Raw genomic sequence first — 19191 nt, forward strand, 5'->3', positions numbered from 1 at the left:
CCCCGGCTTCCCCCACCTTTCCTCCTCCCTCCCTCGCTGGCTCGCTAGCTCCCTCCCTCTCGCTCCGCTCCCCGCCCCCGCTCACGGAGCGCCTCCCATACAAAATTTATGAAAGTGCTCTCAGCTCGCGGTGTCGAGCGCCGTCCTATTCCCAGGGCAGCGGCGCTCAGCCGCGCGGCGCCGCCTCCCAAGGTGTTTTCGCTTCGCCCGCCCCCGGGGACGATCCTCGGCCCGCTTCGGGCCAAGTACCTGCCCCTACCCCGGCCGGCCGTCGGGCCACTCGAAAGCCCCTCCCGGGCCCCGCGGGCTTCCTGGAGCTCGCACCCGCAGCCCAACCCCCGCCCGCTCGCCCTTCGCGGCTGGAGGTCAGAGAGAGGCAGCTGGAAGCGTGAGCTCTGCCCAACGGCTGGGGCCAGAGGACTGCTGCCCAGAGACCCCGATCACAAGTCTGCACCCCTGCCTATATCCTCTCTAGCCGGCTCTGCGTCCTTCTCGGAGGCTCGACGGCTCCTCCCTGCCCAGGACAGCTCCGGCAAACCCAGCAGCCTCGCAGCCCGCGTCCCAGGACACTGTTCCTTTGGAAGGGGGGGGGGGGGGTGGCGCGCACCCAGGCTGGTCTAGTCCTTGCAGCAAGCATTTCAAGAAGGCCCAGTTGCAGATCCTAGAGAAAGGGAAGGATCAATGTGGGGCTTAAGGTGGGCTATCCCCGCCTGGGGGGGAGGGATCTCTGATCCCCTTCAGTCTACACAGACCCCAGCTGGGGCTTCCTGGAAAATGGAAGAGGCATCGACTAGAAAGTGGTCCCGCAGGGGGCTAGTTGGGCTGAAAAGAGAAGGTTCAGGCAGGCGAGATCCTGGGTGGAGGGGGCACCCCCTACTGGCCTGGGATAAGAGGGGTCCTGGGAAAGGAAAAACAGTGGGCTAAGTCACTCGTTCAACACACATTTATTGAGGGTCAATTGTGTACAGCGTTACTATTCCTCAGGATTCAGCCTGCCATTCTGGAGTTTACAGTTAATACCGACCAAATGATAAAAATCCAGATGAGACAGTGCATGGAAGAAAAGCAAGCAGGGTACAGTACAGAGCTGACACGAGGGGGTCAGGGAGCACTGCAGGTGACATTAAGAGAGCTAATTGGAGGGCAACAATGAGTTGCAATTCCCTGGAGAAAAACTTGGTATGATAGGAAGGTTCAGAAGAAGGCCAATATCATTCCTTCACTCATACATGCATTCAATGACACTGATCCTCTGGGTTTCGACTAACCACATAGGCATGTAACTACAGACACTTAGGGTATAGTTGGGGAAAAAGACCCACAAGCCATCTTAGAATGTGACAGGAGATACAAAGTGTCAAAGGGAACTTGGCCAGCTCTGTAAGGGGGTGAAGGACAATCATAGGAAGCCTTCACCAAAGAGAAGCCATTTAGGTTGGGTCTTGAGGGCTGAGTTCATCAGTCTGAGAAGGAAAAGGGGCATTCCAGGGAGGAGAGAAGGTGCAAATGCTTGAAGGAGAAAAAGTAACCTTGTTCTGAAGATCATCAAAATTGGTCCATCTCGGGATGGAACTGAAGGTGAGGCATTCTTTCTCTTAGCTGGGACCAGCTGCAGGTCTGGACTGGCCCCACACCCTGCCTGAAGGCTGCCAGGCAGACATTAAAGCTAGTCTTGATGGCACTGCAGAGGCTTTCCAAGAGTGAACTGAGGCCCAGGGAAGCTGAAAACCTTGCTCGATGTCACAAAGCAGATCAGTGCCAAACTGTAGGCCTGAATCAGGGTATGCTAATCCTACTTCCAACTCCCTGAGCTACCACCCCATGAACCCCCAGCCCCACAAACTCCAGCATCTTAAAGTTGGCTGGGGCTGAGCGTGAGTGTGAGAAGCAGAGTTATTTCAGGCTTTAGGAGGGCTGGGTGCTGCTTTGGAGTCCAGCCAGAGGGTGGGGGTGACTATAGGCGGGTGTTGTGGTATAATGTGGGGGTGCACTGTGCCCGCCTTCTTGTCAGGCAGTAATTACTCAGACTGCTGAGTAACTCAGGCAGGGAGACCCCCCACAAACAGATGGAGGTGTTCTTGGCCCAAGTTGAATGGCAGCCCCCGAAGTCCTTCACTGCATAACTTGGGGGACCTGCTCACATCTGAGCTTGATGTCTAGTTCCCCTAGACATCACCTGGTTTCCCATGGGTGCCAGGGCAGCGCATTCAGCACTAGAGGCTGCAGGGCAATGCTATAAGAGGATGAAGGCCTTCAATCATCAACAGGCCCCACCTCTGCCTAGGGAAAGGCCCTAAGGGGTTGTGCCTGCTAAGGAGAAGCCACTACTCTGCTGAAGTCAGTCTCCCTCTCCCCCAAGTCACAGCCATAGTCAGAGTTATAACTGTCCATAGGCTGGGCTTTAGTGTCCCGAAGGGGGAAGGGCTGGACTAGGGGATCTCTGGAACGGGAATCTTGCACCCCAGGGGTCCACAGAACCTGCCAGAAATGGGAAGTCCAGGCTGGGCTCTTATCAAGGTAAAAGGGGTGTTCTTGGAACCCATATTGGCCACAGTCCCATCCAAAGCTATGACTGTCCTAAGAGTATGGGTCAGTGGCCTGAGGGGCAGAGCACTGACCCCTTCTGATCCTCCCCTTGGCTGCTCACTCTCAGCCAGCCCATACATTCCTCCTCTCTGGGCAGCCTCCCAGGCAGTCCTGTCCCCAGCTGCTTGTTTTTCACTTCTCTGTGCACCTTAATTAGGAGTTTCCAGGCAAGGAGGGCCTCCAGGGGAGCCCCAGGCCACAGAGCTACCTTAAAGGGCCAGCTGTGCTCACATCACCACCACAGAGAGAGAAGATTGTGCCACAGGGCTAGATGGGCAAACAGCCCTGGGGGACCATTGCTGTCTGGGGCAGACCTTGCTAAGGGCCAGTCCTTCAGGTATGCTGCTCTTACAAAGGTCAAGGCTGTCTCGCTGGCTGTTATGCCTTCTCTTTGGGATACCAGGAGCCAGGGCCTGATCAAGAGAAAGGCTATCTAGGCCTGAGGGGGAGCCTAGGTGATTGGGATCCTTGGACTGCCCACTCCACCCCCCAACCCCAGGAAAGCACCCTCAAGCTTGGGGCCTTCCCTTGGTAGCAGTTTTCCACCGGGGAACCTTTGGCATCAGCACTGTTGATTCTCAAGGTAGAGGGCTCTGGAGCTTCGAAAATCTACCCCAGGACTCAGCCTGGAGCTGGGCTGAGGGGAGCTGAGTTCTGTCTCGCTGAGGCAGCAGGGTCCTCTGAGGTATGGAATGTGGCCCTACCTACACGGCCTCCACTGCTTACCAGGAGGGGAGACTGGGAGAGGAGCGGAAGGGATACCTGGGGACGTCCCCATTCACAAGACTTGGCCCACAGAACTCGGGCTGGGAGCCAGAAACTAGGGGAGCACTGATCTGGGCGTGACGGGGCGGGCAGACGGGGCGGAGGAGACGTCGGGAGACCCGAGAGCGCCTCTGCCAAGGTACCGGGCTGCTAGGGGCGGGGAGAGCCCGGTCTTCCTGGCTCGGGGGGAGGAGCCGCGACGGCCCCGCCCCACCGGCTCCTTCCTGGTCCCCGCCCAGCAAGTCCCCGCCCCTCGCTAGTGACCGGCGGTCGATCGCAATGTCTGAGCTCTCGGCGTTCCGCTAGCGCTGCCTTTTTGGTCTCCACGTGGTCAGGCCTATGATGGCGGCGCTGGCGGCGTCGGCGGCAGCGGGGCCGGGCAGCCGAAGCGGCACCAGTCAAGGTGGGTGCTACGGCGCTTCGGCCTCGGGACCTCGCACCGCGAGTTAGGGCCCCCAGGTCAGGGACAGAACCACCGCCCTCTGACGGCGGCGGCCTTTCTCCGCCAGACCCGGAAGGCCCCGCCGTCACTTGCTCCCGAGGCTTTCGCTGAAGCCCAGAGTGACCAGTCTTCCTCTTGCAGCCCTAGGGCGCGGTCGGGAGCAGCCCTTCCTCGGAGCTTGTAGTCCTCAAGCCTCCGTTGGCTGGCGCAGGAGGACTCACAGATAAGGCGGACCTGATGGGGAAGGAAAGAGCCGGGCGCGTTGCAGCGGCCTGTCCACAAGCGGGCCCCCAGGGAGTGCCCTCAGGAGCGAGGCAGGTGGCCTCATTCACCAGGCTCTCACTGAGCACTCCCTTAACGCCAGGTCAGGGACTACACGACAGCCCTGCCCTCGGGGATCTCCGTCTACCGGAGAATACCGATGTAAACAGACGGTCACAGACACACGTGATGAAGGAGGAGGCGCCTACTTAGTCTGGGGACAAATTGAGCTACTAAGACCAGCAGCTCCCGCACCCCAACGACCACGAGGGACTTGCCCAGTCAGAGGAACTTCTATGAGGGACCCAGGATTCTGGGCTGGTTGTTCCAAGGCATTTGAAACAACTGAAAAAGAACGATGGCAGTGGTCACATTCAAATATGGTCTCGGGATGCCAGCCTGCCATGTTAATTCTCCACTGCATCATGGTCACTACTACCATCCACCCACAGGCAGAGGGTGAAGGGTCATGTCCGGGAGGGTCCCTCCCACAGTAGTAAAGGGCCCTAGCAGAAGCTCTGGCACAGAGTACAGGTTCAATAGATATTTGTTCGATAAATTAGTTTCCTTATCACATTCCCAACCTATCTGGTTCCTAAAGAGATAACAGGGGTTGACCTAAGTTGAATTGTGGGGAATAGGATGTGAATTAAGGGCTGAGCTTGGGACGCCTGGGTGGCTCAGCTGTTAAGAGTCTGCCTTTGGCACAGGACGTGATCCTGGGGCCCTGGGATCCGTCCGCACCCGGCTGCCTGTGAGGAGCCTGCTTCTCCCTCCACCTGTCTCTGCCTCTGTGTCTTTCATGAGTAAATAAATCTTTAAAAGGGGCGGGGGGGGGATCCCTGGGTGGCTCAGCGGTTTAACGCCTGCCTTTGGCCCAGGGCGCGATCCTGGAGTCCCTGGATCAAGTCCCACGTCTGGCTCCCGGCGTGGAGCCTGCTTCTCCCTCCTCCTGTGTCTCTGCCTCTCTCTCTCTCTCTCTCTCTCTCTCTCTCTCTGTCTATCATAAATAAGTAAATAAATCTTGAAAAAAAAGGGGGGTTGAATTTTGCTGATGGGCTACAGTGTTTTGTGCTTTAACCAGGGGGTTGCAGTTTGTATACCCTCATTTGCCCCCCCACCCCCACTAGAGTGCTAGGCCCTAAAGGGCAAGAGCACTTATCTGTCCTCACCAGTTTGCCCACAGTCCTAACTAGAATGTGTTCTTTCCATCTTTCCTGGGGTGGAACAATGAGACCAAGGAACTTGTTAAGTCAGTCAAATGTTTGGTGTTTATTTCCTTTTAAATGAGAGGGAAGAGTGTAGGAATTCACCAGTGTAGACACAGTCAGTGGGACTTGAGTAAAGAGGGCAGTCTCTTAAATTAGTACTTAGAACAATTTGCTTATAGATCTCATATCTAGGACCTCAGAACTTCAAGGTGTTCTTAGGGCCTGGGGTGCATTTTCCCAAGCTGCCGGGCTTTTGGGTTTTCCTCGGAGTTTTTTTTTTTTTTTTTTCTTTAAGATTTTATTTATTTATTCATGGAATACACAGAGAGGAGAGAGAGAGAGAGAGGCAAAGACACAGGCAGAGGGAGAAGCAGGCTCCATGCAGGGAGCCCAACATGGGACTCGATCCCAGGTCCCCAGGATCACGCCCTGAGCTGTAGGCGACGCTAAACCACTGAGCCACCGGGGCTGCCCCCCCCCCCTTTTTTAAGACTTATTTATTTATTCATGAGAGACGCACAGAAAGAGGCAGAGGCAGACGCAGGCTCCATCTCAGAACCCTGGGATCCATGACCTGGGCCAAAGGCAGACTCTCAACCACTGAACCACCTAGGCATCCCTACTCAGAGTTCTTGATCAAGGAGCAGTTGTTTGGGTTTTTTCCCATTTGCCCCTCAGTTCAGTCTCCTGGTATCACCTCTGTTCTCCGAAGGTAAGGGGTGAACCGTACCCTACTCTTGGGCTCAAGGCTTTGATGCCCAGTAATCTTGCAACAGGGAAACGAATTAGGCAGATCTCCTCCTGGCTTGATGGGTTGTCTTTCCAGTTTTAGAATGAACTCAGTGGGGAAGACAGCTGGGCCAACCCCCTTGGCATCTGAGATCTGGGCCTGAAACTTGGGTGGTGTTATAGGCTTAACTGGGTCTGGTTCTGTTTTAGGCCAGGTGCTAACTCAGGCCTTGCATTGTCTTAGGTCGAACCCCTCGGGGCCGCTTAGCCAATCAGATTCCCCCCGAGATCCTGAACAACCCCCAGCTGCAGGCAGCCATTCAAGTCCTGCCTTCCAACTATAACTTTGAGATTCCCAAGACCATCTGGAGGATTCAACAGGCCCAGGCCAAGAAGGGTGAGCTCCCCAAGCTTTGAGATGGGGTAGGGTGGAAAGGTTGCCTGGCTCAGTCAGGGGCAGTATCCTCAACCCAGCATTTTCCCAGCCCTCTGCTCTCATGTCTCTACTCTCTTTCAGTGGCCTTGCAAATGCCTGAAGGCCTTCTCCTTTTTGCCTGCACCATCGTGGATATTTTGGAAAGGTGAGATTTGGGGCACTGGAGAAGAAGCTAAACCAAGACCTTCCCTATGCCCCTTAGAGCTCTGCCTGTCAACATTTTTTCCTTCTGGACCTCGGCCTTACTCAGCCCCTTCCCACAACCATACACACACAAAGGGAAAAAGCCAAGACTACACTCAGCCTGCTGAGATCCCAGCCTGTCTGGCTTGGCTTATCCATATAAATCTCTCCTTCCCTAAAATATTAAGGAGGAGTGGAATGGGTCGATTCCAGTTATCTTCAAAGCTGGCCCTAGAGCAGGTAGTGGGGCCTGAGGAGGAATCCTGGGAGCTGACCTGGAGTGAGCTGAGTTGTCAGCATCAGGTCTAGCCAAGGGGAACCCTTTTCTCTGGCCTATTTGGGGGAGTATGGCAAGGAGGGGTTTGGTGGGGGAGAAGTGTCTAGGAGATAGTATTCAGTTCCCCTCCCCTCTTTGTCTAAGTTTCTTCATTACCATGAGCCATCCTTGGGAGTGGGGGGTGGGGAGTGCTCAGCCATCTGGAACCAGCACAGAAACAGGGAAGGGGGTTGGGGAAAGGGGAGGTCAGCTCGTGATGGGAACCTCCCACTTTCCTGCTGCTGCGCCCCCCCCCCCCCCATCCATTGCCACAGACTCCCTGCCCAGCTCCCACCCTCTTGGCCCTTGGGGATGCTCTCTGGGGCTCAGGGCAATTTGCATACATTTTAATCTATAAAAAATTAAGTGCTCTGGCTGACTCAGATGCCTGGGCTGCATTTTAAGGAGTGGAATAATCTGCTTCTGTGCACAGACTGATTTGGGGAAGGCAGGGGGTTGCTGATTGACAGCAGTTTTGCTTGTACCACCACACCACCCGCAGAGAAGTGGGGAGACCCCAGTCACTAAGCCAGGCTCCATGCTCCAGGGGTGGGTCCCTCAAGGAGGAACTGGTCCTCCAGCTCCATTCCCATGGTGAGTTTGGGGAGTGCGGGGTCTTCCCCACCCACCCCTGTCCCCCAGTGATTCAGGCCTGGCAGCAGATCCTATGGCAATGTGTTGGCCAGAGCCCACTCTTTCTGACGCATGAGGTATGTGGGTGGTGCCATGTGCTGTGGGGGAGCTGTTCATGGGTCCCCCCATCCTGGGCACAGAGGGCCTAACTCAGGGTGGGGAGATAGCAGGGGGTCTGGTTGACAGGGAGGCTGTGTGTATCCATACATGCATACCCACACACACCATAGTGTCTGGGCATGGGAGTGGGTGCCTTCACATGTGCGTACATGCTTACTGCACCGGGTGGGATGAGTCAGGGCATCAGTATTTGACCTATGTATGCCAGGCTGAGGGGTAGGGGTCCTTCTTGCAGTCTGAGCTTGGACAGAGCAGCGTGCTACAGAGACCATCCACGTACAGCTACAGATCCAGGAGCTGCTGCCAGGACTGGGGGATGTGGCAGCTTGGCTCCTCCTACTCTTTTTTGGCAGAAGTGGCAGCTGCCAGCCCAAGTGATTGTAGGGGGTAGGGAGAAAGGAGTTGGGCCCTGAGATAGCCCCACAGGGGTAGGTCTCTCTCCCACCTCACCCCTGTGTCACTGTCTCATTCCCCACCCCCCTCTGCTGCTCCACCCCCCCACAGGTTCACAGAGGCTGAAGCAATGGTGATGGGTGATGTGACGTATGGGGCTTGCTGTGTGGATGACTTTACTGCAAGGGCCCTGGGAGCGGACTTCCTGGTGCACTATGGCCACAGCTGCCTGGGTATGGTGGGCCAGGATTCTGGCAGGGGGGCAGAGAGGCAGGACTACACGCTAATCCCCCATCACAGTGCCTTCTTGTCCTGCTTGCAGGCAGGAGGTCCCTCCCAGTTTCTGGGATGGCCTTGGCCTTCCTGCTCTGCAGGTGGATCTTTCCTTTGGATTTGGTTGCCTTGGAAACAGTGTTGCTGTCCCAGATGTGGGTGTTTGAAAGGCTGTTGGTGGCAGAGCAGGCTGGGCCCCTGGCCGAGTGATAGAGAAGGAACTTCTGACGGACCTGTGACTGCCCCCCGCCTCCTACCCACTCCTTCTATCCCTAGGCAGAAGCCATTGTCCTGGCTGCTCAGAGACCTTGGCCCAGGCAGGCCCCCTGCCCTTGTGGCCTTCCAAAATAGTCTCCTGAACTCTTGCCTCCTCTCAGTTCCCATGGATACCTCAGCCCAAGACTTCCGGGTGCTGTATGTCTTTGTGGACATCCGGATAGATACTGCCCACCTCCTGGACTCTCTCCGCCTCACCATTCCCCCAGCCAGCTCCCTTGCCCTGGTCAGCACCATTCAGTTTGTGTCGACCTTGCAGGTAAGTGGAAAGACAGATGGCAGCCAGCCTCCAGTCTGCTCCTGTGCCCCATGGTAGGTGCTCCAGGCTGGTCCTCTGGCCCTGGCTCTCCCTCCTCACTCACTTGCTTCCCTTCCCCTCATCATCCTTACAGGCAGCTGCCCAGGAGCTAAAAGCTGAGTACCGTGTGAGTGTCCCGCAGTGCAAGCCCTTGTCTCCTGGGGAGATTCTGGGCTGCACGGCCCCCCATCTGCCCAAAGAGGTGGAAGCTGTTGTGTAAGTGAAAAACGGAGGGCCAGTTGTAGAGACATAAGAAATGTACCCTAGAAGGGAGCCTGACAATCACTGTGTAGGAAAGGAAACGGAGTCTAAAGCTTTTCAACTGTTGGCTCAAGGTCACTCTGCAAAATGGGGACCAGATAGGATTTCAGCTTTCCTGTCTCCCTCTCAGGTGCTCTGTCCACCATCTAGGAGGCTATGCCCAGGGTGGGGCAGGAATCAGAGGGCCTCATGGGGTTAGGGTGGTGGTGTTGAGGGTGGGCTAGAAATGGTGGGAATATAATTGGAGAAGATGGATGGGCACGTTCAGGCTGCAGCTCCATTAATTTAGCATCCGGACAGCTAACAAGCAGGAGCAGCATGTCTCCTGCCGCCTAATTATTTTAGGTAATGGAAATGCTTAATGTTGTGTGAATGCAGCCAGCCTCAGAGCCGACAGCTCCTCCAGCTGGGACTAGGGAGGGGAGCCCCATTGCTAGCTAATGGCAGAAAAAGAGGGAGGGGCACTCCTCCCTGACTCAGCGCCACCTTTGGGGCTGTAGATGCTGGCCCCACAGGCCTTGCTGCTCCCACAGAGGACAGCCTTGCCCTTAGACAGGCCCACATCAGGGCCTACCCCAGACCAGACTTGGAAGCCCTGCTCCCCAAGGGCAGAACTCTGTGCCTGCACCTGCATAATGCTGAACTCCTAGGTGCCTACCCTTGGGGGCTTCGAGGTATATATTGGAGGGAAAGATACCCTGAGTGTTGGCCAGGCATCACAATTCAGTGTGGTCTCCAAGAAAAAAGGAGCTGCCATGGCAGATTGACCTCTATGCTCTGTCTTCTCCATGGCCTGAGGAGCTTCTTTTAGGGATAGGCTTGAAAAAGCCTGGTGGTTAAGCCTAGAGTTGAGTCCCGGATACACTGCTTAATAGTTCTGTGACTATGGGCAAGTTTCTTAACGTTACTGAACATCAATTGTATCTGTTGTAAAATGGGGATGCTATAGGTGGCTTGGATGGTTGTTTGATAGGACTGAGAGAAGTCCTACATGGCACCAGGCCTTGGTGCACAGAAGGCACAAATCCAGTAAAAGTAGTTGTTACAACTCAGTAACAAGGCCTGAGAGCTAGTTCGGACAGAGGGAGCCAGTGTATAACCCAAAACCTCATTTACAGCGATGATACCTTGAACCCTACCTACTTGCCATGTCTGTGTTGAGCTAGGTGAGGGAGAACCTGTCCCGCCACCTCTAAGTTATGATCTCTAGAGCCCTGAGCAGCCTTTTCATGGCCCTTGGCTGCCCTGCTACTCTTCCCTCAGTAGGTTGGGGTGAGGAGCAGTTCCTAAGTTCTGTATTACATAACTAGAAGGGCCTTACACTCATCCAGTCACACTCCTTATTTTTGCATTTGAGGAAACCAAGGCCTCAGGAGGCAAAATGATGACTTAGGCTAGTGGCTAGTGTACAGACACACACACACACACACACATACACAGAGCACATTCAGTGAAGAACTCAATCTGGACCTGCAAGCCACTGCCTGCCTTTTCTACTGCTCCACCCACCCCATACTCACCATCCCCTTTCTCCACACTGCAGATATCTTGGAGATGGCCGCTTCCATCTGGAGTCTGTCATGATTGCCAACCCCAGTGTCCCTGCTTACCGGTATGGACTAAGGTGGGGTGGCCAGCTAAGGAGGGGGTGGGATTTCCCTGCCACTGAAGCCCTCAGTTGGCCGAAACTTCCTGAATCTGCTGGCCTGACCCAGGGCTACTGCTGCATGGGACCCACCCACCCCCTGGGATTCACACTGAGATCCTAGATCGCCATCCTACTTTTGCCTGCTCCATCTGTAGGACTGAACTTTCCCATGATAATCTCTGCTCTTGCCTCTGTTCCTAATTACCTGCATGGAGCCTACAGTTTCAGGAGACCAAGGGGCTGGGTCAGGGAGCTGTGTGTACAAAAGGTACTGTGAATGGCTGTCACCGTAACCCTTATAGCTTCTTTTCCAGATATGACCCATACAGCAAAGTCCTGTCCAGAGAACACTATGACCACCAGCGCATGCAGGCCAACCGCCAAGAAGCCATAGCCACAGCCCGCTCAGCCAAATCCTGGGGCCTTATCCTAGGCACTTTGGGCCGCCAGGGCAGCCCCAAGATTCTGGAGGTCAGAGGGCTTTGGGAAGGCCTCTGGAGGATGGAACTGACTAGAAATCCAGCTGGAAAAATCAGTACATTAAAGGATTTAGACTTGGCTTGATCATGGTGTTCTGAGCTTGGCCTCCCTCTTCCAACAGCACCTGGAATCTCGTCTCCAAGCCTTGGGACTTACCTTTGTGAGGCTGCTGCTGTCTGAGATCTTCCCCAGCAAGCTTAGCCTACTTCCTCAAGTGGATGTGTAAGTTTTCTCACCTTACCTCCCTAGCTATGACTCCGGCTAAGGAAGCTTAGATCTGAGTCCTGCCCAGCACATAATGAAGGCTGGAGTTGTTAGGAATTGCGTCCATGAAATTTTAATGTATACAGAGATTTCATCCAGCAGGGGCTACCTTTGGCTGTGAGTCACACGCATTTTGGCTTGGGGGCTCACCAGTAGCTGCATCATCACAGTCACTCTGTGTAAGATGAGTTTGAGTGGTGTTTGGCACCTGCAGTGTATCAGAACTAAATTAAATTTGATTCTGGGGATATGATCACAGATGAGCTGCCCAGGCCCCGCCTTCAGAGAGCTAACAGAGAGCTCTCCTGGAGGAAACAAGAGAAAACAAACAGCACTATAGTGTTACTCTAAATAGTAGGTGATTGTGTTTACTTTGGAAGTAATAGTAAGCATTCATTGGGTGTGTTGGGGATACAGTCATGTATTTTAGCATGCTCCCCAGAAGGAGGGTACCCTCTCCCCCCCACCCTTGGGTTTGACTTGACTTCCCTTCCTAGGTGGGTGCAGATAGCATGTCCACGCCTTTCCATTGACTGGGGCACAGCCTTCCCCAAGCCGCTGCTGACACCCTATGAGGTAACCCTATGTTTTAAAAATACCCAAGAGAGAGTGGGCTTTGCACCTGGTTCTGTCAAGGGAGGGATCTGCAGTGGGGTGGGCAGCACTTCTTACAGCTGACTCATTTCCTAGCTGTGTGGCCTTGGGTGAGTACCCTAACCTCTCTGAGCCTCACATTTCTTTTCTGTGTTCTGAGGATAATAGGACCTCCACAGGCCATCGTGAAGACAGAATTCATTAATCCTGTGCAGAAAAAGTTGGCAAATGTTATTGCCCCGTTATGCTCCTCTAGGCAGTGGTGGCCCTGAGGGACATTTCCTGGCAGCAGCCCTACCCTATGGACTTCTATGCTGGCAGCTCCTTGGGGCCATGGACAGTGAACCACGGACGGAACCGGCCCCCCCAGACCCCCAGGCGGCCCGAGCTGGAGAAGGTAGGCAGGGACTGGAAGCTGGAAGAGACCACAAAGCGCAGGCCTGGCCCTGGCCGCCTCCCTAGTGACGCCGGCCGAGGCCGCCGCGGTGCGGCCGCTACGGGAAATGCACAGGAGCGGGGTGGAGGGGAGGAAGTAGCCGAATGGAGACCCTGACCAAAGTCTGCGACCTCCGATGCAGGAGGAGTCCACGTGCCACTCTCCAGTCGCGGCTTGCGACGGTTGCAACTGCGGAGACGAAAAGGGAGCGCCGCGGGCTCAGTGAGATCCTGCTTGGGCGCAGGTACCCGCCTCTGCTCCAGCTGCGCCCTACCCCCTCTCTTTTGTTATGGGAACACCTGCTCGCCCTGAGGCCCGCCTTCGGGGTGGTGCCATTTGGTCCCGCCCCCCGTACTTTCGACTTCCGCTCGGGGAACGGCTGCTTCCGGTCCGTGGCGCGTTGCCCGGCGAGATGGCGGCTCAGCAGCCCCTGCGGGTGTTGGCCCTGGCCGGCTTCCGGCAGAGCGAGCGGGGCTTCCGCGAGAAGACTGGAGCGCTGAGGAAGGCGCTGCGGGGCCGCGCCGAGCTCGTGTGCCTCAGCGGCCCGCACCTGGTCTCGGGTGCCGTGGGCTCCGAGGGCGCCGGGCCGGACTCCGGTGAGACGGAAATGCACCCTGCGTCTTCTATCGGGATTCGTTTCCATAACTCCCCTCAGCATACTCCCACGCTGTATCCTCGCCTCATTCCTTCCCAGACTTCCGCCTTGATCAGTCTTCCCTTCTCCCAGATTTTCTTCTGTCTCCTCGGCCACCTCTTTGCACACATTGTCATTCCCAAGCCTTCCGTCCGTCCCTTTCTCATTTCTCACCCCCTAGGTACGTGCTTGCCCTGACCCCATCCTTTCCTATCACTGTAGAGCCCTGCCTTCCGCCGGAGGAGCAGCCTCGAGGCTGGTGGTTTTCAGAACAGGAGGCAGACGTTTTCAACGCCCTGAGCCAGCCCACGGTATGCAGAGGTCTGGAGGAAGCCTTGGGAACCGTGGCACAGGCACTGAAGAGACTGGGGCCTTTTGACGGGCTCCTTGGTTTCAGCCAGGGAGCCGCGTTAGCAGCCCTTGTGTGTGCCCTTGGCCAGGCAGGCGATGCCCGCTTCCCCTTGCCAAAGTTTATCATCCTGGTATCTGGTTTCTGCCCCCGAGGCCTTGGACCCGAGGAATCCGTCCTGCAGGGCCCCTTGTCACTGCCGTCACTCCATGTTTTTGGAGACACTGACTGCGTCATCCCCTCTCAGGAAAGTATGCAGCTGGCTAGCCGATTCACTGGAGCCATCACACTCACCCACCCTGGTGGTCACTTCATTCCAGTAGCTGCAGCCCAGCGCCAGGCCTACCTCAATTTCTTGGACCAGTTAACAGAGTGAGAAATCAACAAATGTCTCTCCCCCTAATCCCTCACCCCACATGACCTTGGGGCAGCCTCTGTAATCAGTCCTCTTTCCCCCTCACCCTGCGAGCTCAACTGCTGTTAGTGTTTATCACCATCACCAATTAAGAACAAGTATCAGTAATTAAGCCTCAAATTATAAGAAGCCCAGCTCTACCCAAGAAAAAAAAAAAAAACGGGATTAGGAGGCCTTAGTGGACATTGGCATCTGATACTCAAACATGAAAAAGGCCGGTGGACCCCCCGGATTAGTGGAGGGTAAAATGGGAAAAGCAGGGGCTGGCAGTGTGGCAGCCACATAATAAAGTGGTGATTGTGATTTTGAGCATGCTTTTCCTCATACAGAAAAACCCATTTTGTAACAGAAGTCTGGATTCCTGCCCATCCACACAGCCTCCAGGGCAGCACCACACAGGGAAGTGTTTCCAGTTTTAAGCCCCCAGGACAAGCTCATGTCTGCACACATTTGGTAGCAGTCTCAAGCCCCAAGCTGAAGGAAAGGAGGCCTTGGTGGCTGAATTGGAAGAATTTACCTCTGAGCATTTTTGGGATGAGAGCACCTGGCAAGCTTCTGTCTGGCCTCCACTGAGTTAGGCTTCCTCTGTCCTGACTGTTGAGGGCTGTATGCTGGCCTTCTGTCAAGCTCTTGGCTTCTTGAGTTCTCTGCTTTCTCCTCCAGAACTGCTTTAGCCCCTCTGAACTATAAGTTTCAAGGGTGGGGTGGTGCTAGACTTTGGGTAGAGGCCCAGGACCACACAGAAGAAACCCTTTTGCAAATTGCCCAGTGGGGCAATTGATGCTACTCTGTAGTGATCCATCCAAGGCCTAATTGCCCCTCCAGTTTCTTTTTCTTTCTTTTTTTAAAATACTTTATTTATTCATGAGAAACACGGATTGAGAGAGAGGCAGAGACACAGGCAGAGGGAGAAGCAGGCTCCATGTAGGGAGCCCGACTGGGACTCGATCCAGGGCCTCCAGGGTCAAGCCCTGGGCTGAAGGTGGCGCTAAACCTCTGAGCCACCCGGGCTGCCCGCCCCTCCAGTTTCAGAGGCATTTGTTCCTGCTCACTTTACCTGTTGGCCCTACTTTCAGTGCCCCCACCTGTGGCCCACCCTGCTCTCTGACTTCAGCCCTGCTTCTGCAGGTTCACCACCTTGTTCCTTTTCTGGAATATCACTGGAGGCCCTGGTCCAGCCCTCCAGCATGGTTGCCCTCAGAGAGTTTAGTAATTGAGTAGGATTTGGGGTTAGGGGATACCACACAAATAGTATAGCCCATCCTGAGACAGACTAATGTCCCTTAAGTTACCCCAAATCCTGAATTCTTTACCACAGATAGTTTTCTAAGTTTTTCTTGAAGAAAATTGGGGGCACCTGGGTGGCTCAGTGGTTGAGCATCTGCTTTTGGCTCGAGACGTGATCCTGAAGTTCCGAGATGGAGTCCTGCATCGGGCTCCTGCATAGAGCCTGCTTCTCCCTCTACCTATGTCTCTGCCTCTAGGTGTGTCTCATGAATAAATAAAATCTTTAAAAAAAGTTGGGAGTTAAACAACCCCCTCCCCAAACAGACCCAGTTTACTGGATTTAGGTCCTTTAGAGCAGAAAGTGGGGATGGCATAGGTTCCCCCTTGCCACAGTCTGCCTCTGCTTACACTTAGGTGTTTTTTTTTTTTTTTTTTTTAATTTTTATTTATTTATGATAGTCACAGAGAGATAGAGAGAGAGGCAGAGACACAGGCAGAGGGAGAAGCAGGCTCCATGCACCGGGAGCCCGACGTGGGATTCGATCCCGGGTCTCCAGGATCGCGCCCCGGGCCAAAGGCAGGCGCCAAACCGCTGCGCCACCCAGGGATCCCACACTTAGGTGTTTTAAAGGGATTCCTTCTTTGGCAAGGGGAGGCGACTCGGAAATGGGCCGAATTACTCCTGCAGACCTGTTGCATTTGGCCCATAGGATTTTAGAAAATACTGGATTTACAGTATCTATAATCTTAGGAATTTCACATACAGGAAATCAGATTGCTGGCTTTTCTGGAAATGAGCAGCTGAGAATGAAATGTGGTGGATCTGCACTTCAGAGCCTACGCACCCTCGTGGCAGTCCTAGGCTGCCCCCTTTAGCAAGGTCCCAAGAGGTGAAAATGACAACTGCTACCACAGCTCTTGCTGCTTGGAATTTTGTGAGGATTAAAGGAGAGAGAACAAGATACAGTGGGGAATGAATTTTAAGCCATGGCTAAAAGGATGAGGGTAGAGCAGACAGTATTAGGTGGAGCAGAAGTGCTCAATGCTCAGAGTGGAATTCTCCCTTCCCTACTTCAAAGTCAGAAAATGTCCACCCGGGATCCCTGGGTGGCGCAGCAGTTTGGCGCCTGCCTTTGGCCCAGGGTGCGATCCTGGAGACCCGGGATCGAATCCCACGTCGGGCTCCTGGTGCATGGAGCCTGCTTCTCCCTCTGCCTGTGTCTCTGCCTCTCTCTCTATCTCTCTGTGACGATCATAAATAAATAAAAATTAAAAAAGAAAAAGAAAATGTCCACCCTAGAAGGAAAAAGATGGTCCACTGGTTTCCAACAAGTGAGATGTCCTCTCTTGTCATGTCCTTCAGGAACAATGGAGAGAGGGCAGTCCAGGTGGCTCAGTGGTTTAGCACCACCTTCAGCCCAGGGCCTGATCCTGGAGACCCGGGATCGAGTCCCACATCCGGCTCCCTGCATGGGGCCTGTTTTTCCCTCTGCCTGTGTCTCTGCCTCCCTCTGTCTGTGTCTCTCATGAATATCTATGTCTTGCTAAACTGTCCCTGGATGTTGCCACACAACACAATAATTGAAAACCACTGCCTGGGATGCCTGGGTGGCTCAGCAGTTAAGCATCTGCCTTTGACTCTGGGTGATCCTGGAGTCCCGGGATGGAGTCTCACATTGGGTTCCCTCCGTGAAGCCTGCTTTTCCCTCTGCCTGTGTCTCTGCCTGTGTGTGTGTGTGTGTGTGTGTGTGTGTGTGTGTGTGTGTCTCATGAATAAATAAAATATTTATTTAAAAAAAAAAACACTGCCTTAGTAGAAAATAAACTGGTAAGTATGTGCTAATTAAAAAAAAAAAAAAAAAACTCGGTCATGTTATTCTCATGCACTTCACTAGGGAGGGGGAGAAATCTCTCCAATTAAGAATCATTCATCTAGGGACACCTGGGTGGCTCAGCGGTTGAGAGTCTGCCTTCAGCTCAGGGTGTGATCCCAGAGTCCCGGGATCAAGTCCTGCATCGGGCTTCTTGAAGGGAGCCTGCTTCTTCTCCTCCCTCTGCCTATGTCTCTGCCTCTCGTGAGTAAATAAAACCTTTTAAAAAAGTCATCCATCTAATATTTTCAATTTATATCTAGGGGAAATGAGGTCCAGAGGATAGGAATACCATTTATTGAGTGCTAACTATGCCAGATATTGTGAAAAGCAGAGCCTTTAGAGTTGCCCAATTTAATCTTAACAATTTCTTGAGGTAGATACCACAACTGAGGAAACAGGCACAGAGAAGTTGACTTACCCAAAGTTGGACTCAGATCCAAAAGTCATGTTCCTGAGATACTTACTAGTCATTGTTTTCTCTCCTGCAACTCAGAGGATAAGCAGAGGCCACTCACCATTCACTACTGTGGGGCTACATGTCCTGTCTGGGTCTCATCTTTCTAATCCATAACATAAGTTGGGGGATGGGGTGCACTTAATGAGTTACAGGATACTTAAAAAAAAAAAAAAACAAAACAACCCTCTACAGTCAGTTCTCTGGTTTCTACCCCTCCTCTGACCGACCACTTTCTCCAGATAGGTTCAAATTGCAGACAATTTGGTCCCTTTAGAATATACCTACCGTTTCTCTCTTTGACTTCTCACTCTATCTTAGATACCTAAAGCCCTTGAGTCCCTGAGCAAAGAATCGTTCCCCTCAACAGCCCCAGTCTGAGAGCTTCTGCTCAGAAAGATGTGCCCCCTTCCCCTGTTCATTTTGCCTAAGTGTCCAGAGCTGGAGTCTTCCCAAGGCCACCAGCCCCTCACAAAGACACAAATAGCCTAAATAGAATACTTAAGATTGAAATAGCATTCTGAAGTTTTCAAAGGTTTTTATGCACATGATCCTATTTGATCCTTAGAACAAGTCTGCCAAAAAGGAATATTACCTCATTTTACACAAGGCTCAGAAACAACCTGGCTCCTTAAATAGTAACCAGTAGGTGATGAAGCCAGGATAGACCTCCTGCTTCCCAGTGCACTACACACTACAGTCTGCTCACAGATGTCCCCTGGATTCTAGAATCAAGTCTATTTAAGTCTTGGGGTCCTTGAATGGGAGGAAGGAAGCTTGTGGACATTGATTAGCTGTAAAACCAGCACCAATTGTCTTAAAAGTTTAGCAAGGAGGGATTATGGAGAGGTAACAAAAAATTGGATTAATGAGTGGCATGACTGGGTTGCATTAACCATTTATGCCCAGCACAGTCCCTAGGGAAATCCATCAGTCAGCCCCTGCGAGTGTTGGTGGTGGCAGGTGACAGACGCGTGTTTTTGAAGAGGTCGTTGCTCACACTTCACTGGATCAATAGGACTTCTTCAGCCCCTCTGATATTCACTTTCCCACCGCAGCGCTAATTTGAGACACTGTCTCGACTTAGAATCCAGCACAGACTGAGGTGAGGCTGCTGATACATCAGTGTTTTACTGGGTTTACTTTACAAGCACACTGGCTTCCTGTGGGTTGGGGACCCTTCTTACATGGACCAGAGGATGAGAGAGTGGGGAGAAGAGTGAGGGAAGGCTGTAACTCCACCAGGAAATGGGTTCAAGGATTAGTCTTGCTTTCTGCCTACTCAGCGAGGGGTTCCCCGGAGAATGCGGTTATGGCATATGAGAAAACTTTACTCCCTCTACTCCTTTCAGTCCCCAGGAGGCCTTCATGTCCCAGCAGTCTCCCTCCCATCGAGGAGATAAAAATAACACAAATCCCAGAACTACCCCTTTTCTCGCCGTTCCCTGGCTACAACCTTAGCTAAGAGAACAGGACGGTCACTGAGGCGGCGGTCAGACATGCTCCCTTTTCCGTCTCGGTAGACACGCAGCAGTCAGACCCGAGAGTAGCCCGCCCTCCAACACCGCACCTCCCTCCGCGCGCAGTACGTCGGCTCTTGACTCGCCGCCCCCGCTTCCTCCTGCTCCTGGTC

General features: G+C 53.7%; 2 protein-coding genes across 4 annotated transcripts; both read left to right on the forward strand.

Annotated features, from left to right (window-relative positions):
• The first annotated feature begins 3599 nt into the window (after positions 1–3599).
• Positions 3600–13601, forward strand: DPH1 (diphthamide biosynthesis 1). 3 transcript variants are annotated; one of them, XM_072747953.1, is made up of 14 exons: positions 3650–3754; positions 3935–4157; positions 6239–6391; positions 6512–6575; positions 8187–8308; positions 8726–8883; positions 9017–9138; positions 10727–10795; positions 11146–11302; positions 11433–11533; positions 12073–12151; positions 12426–12566; positions 12748–12849; positions 13462–13601. In XM_072747953.1, exons 2-13 carry the CDS (start codon positions 4031–4033, stop codon positions 12829–12831), a joined length of 1377 nt encoding a protein of 458 aa, XP_072604054.1. In that variant the 5' UTR covers positions 3650–3754; positions 3935–4030; the 3' UTR covers positions 12832–12849; positions 13462–13601. The 3 variants fall into 3 exon arrangements, with proteins under 3 accessions (XP_025871939.1, XP_025871937.1, XP_072604054.1); XM_026016154.2 differs by lacking the exon at positions 3935–4157 and having other exon boundaries at positions 3600–3754; XM_026016152.2 differs by lacking the exon at positions 13462–13601 and having other exon boundaries at positions 3647–3754; positions 11134–11302; positions 12748–12856.
• On the forward strand, positions 12895–14306 carry OVCA2 (OVCA2 serine hydrolase domain containing). The gene is made up of 2 exons (XM_026016155.2): positions 12895–13201; positions 13462–14306. Exons 1-2 carry the CDS (start codon positions 12895–12897, stop codon positions 13962–13964), a joined length of 810 nt encoding a protein of 269 aa, XP_025871940.1. The 3' UTR covers positions 13965–14306.
• Positions 14307–19191: the final 4885 nt, after the last annotated feature.

This window comes from Vulpes vulpes, chromosome 2, assembly GCF_048418805.1.
Source record: "Vulpes vulpes isolate BD-2025 chromosome 2, VulVul3, whole genome shotgun sequence".
In the NCBI taxonomy this organism is placed as follows: Eukaryota; Metazoa; Chordata; class Mammalia; order Carnivora; family Canidae; genus Vulpes; species Vulpes vulpes.

Coding starts and splice junctions, on each gene's coding strand:
- OVCA2 (XM_026016155.2), top strand. CDS start 12,895: ATGGGAACACCTGCTCGCCCTGAGGCCCGCCTTCGGGGTGGTGCCATT. Junction 13,202..13,461: donor GGGCGCCGGGCCGGACTCCG/GTGAGACGGAAA, acceptor CTATCACTGTAG/AGCCCTGCCTTCCGCCGGAG.
- DPH1 (XM_026016152.2), top strand. CDS start 4,031: ATGGGGAAGGAAAGAGCCGGGCGCGTTGCAGCGGCCTGTCCACAAGCG. Junction 8,309..8,725: donor CTATGGCCACAGCTGCCTGG/GTATGGTGGGCC, acceptor GCCTCCTCTCAG/TTCCCATGGATACCTCAGCC. Junction 11,303..11,432: donor GCAGCCCCAAGATTCTGGAG/GTCAGAGGGCTT, acceptor CTCTTCCAACAG/CACCTGGAATCTCGTCTCCA.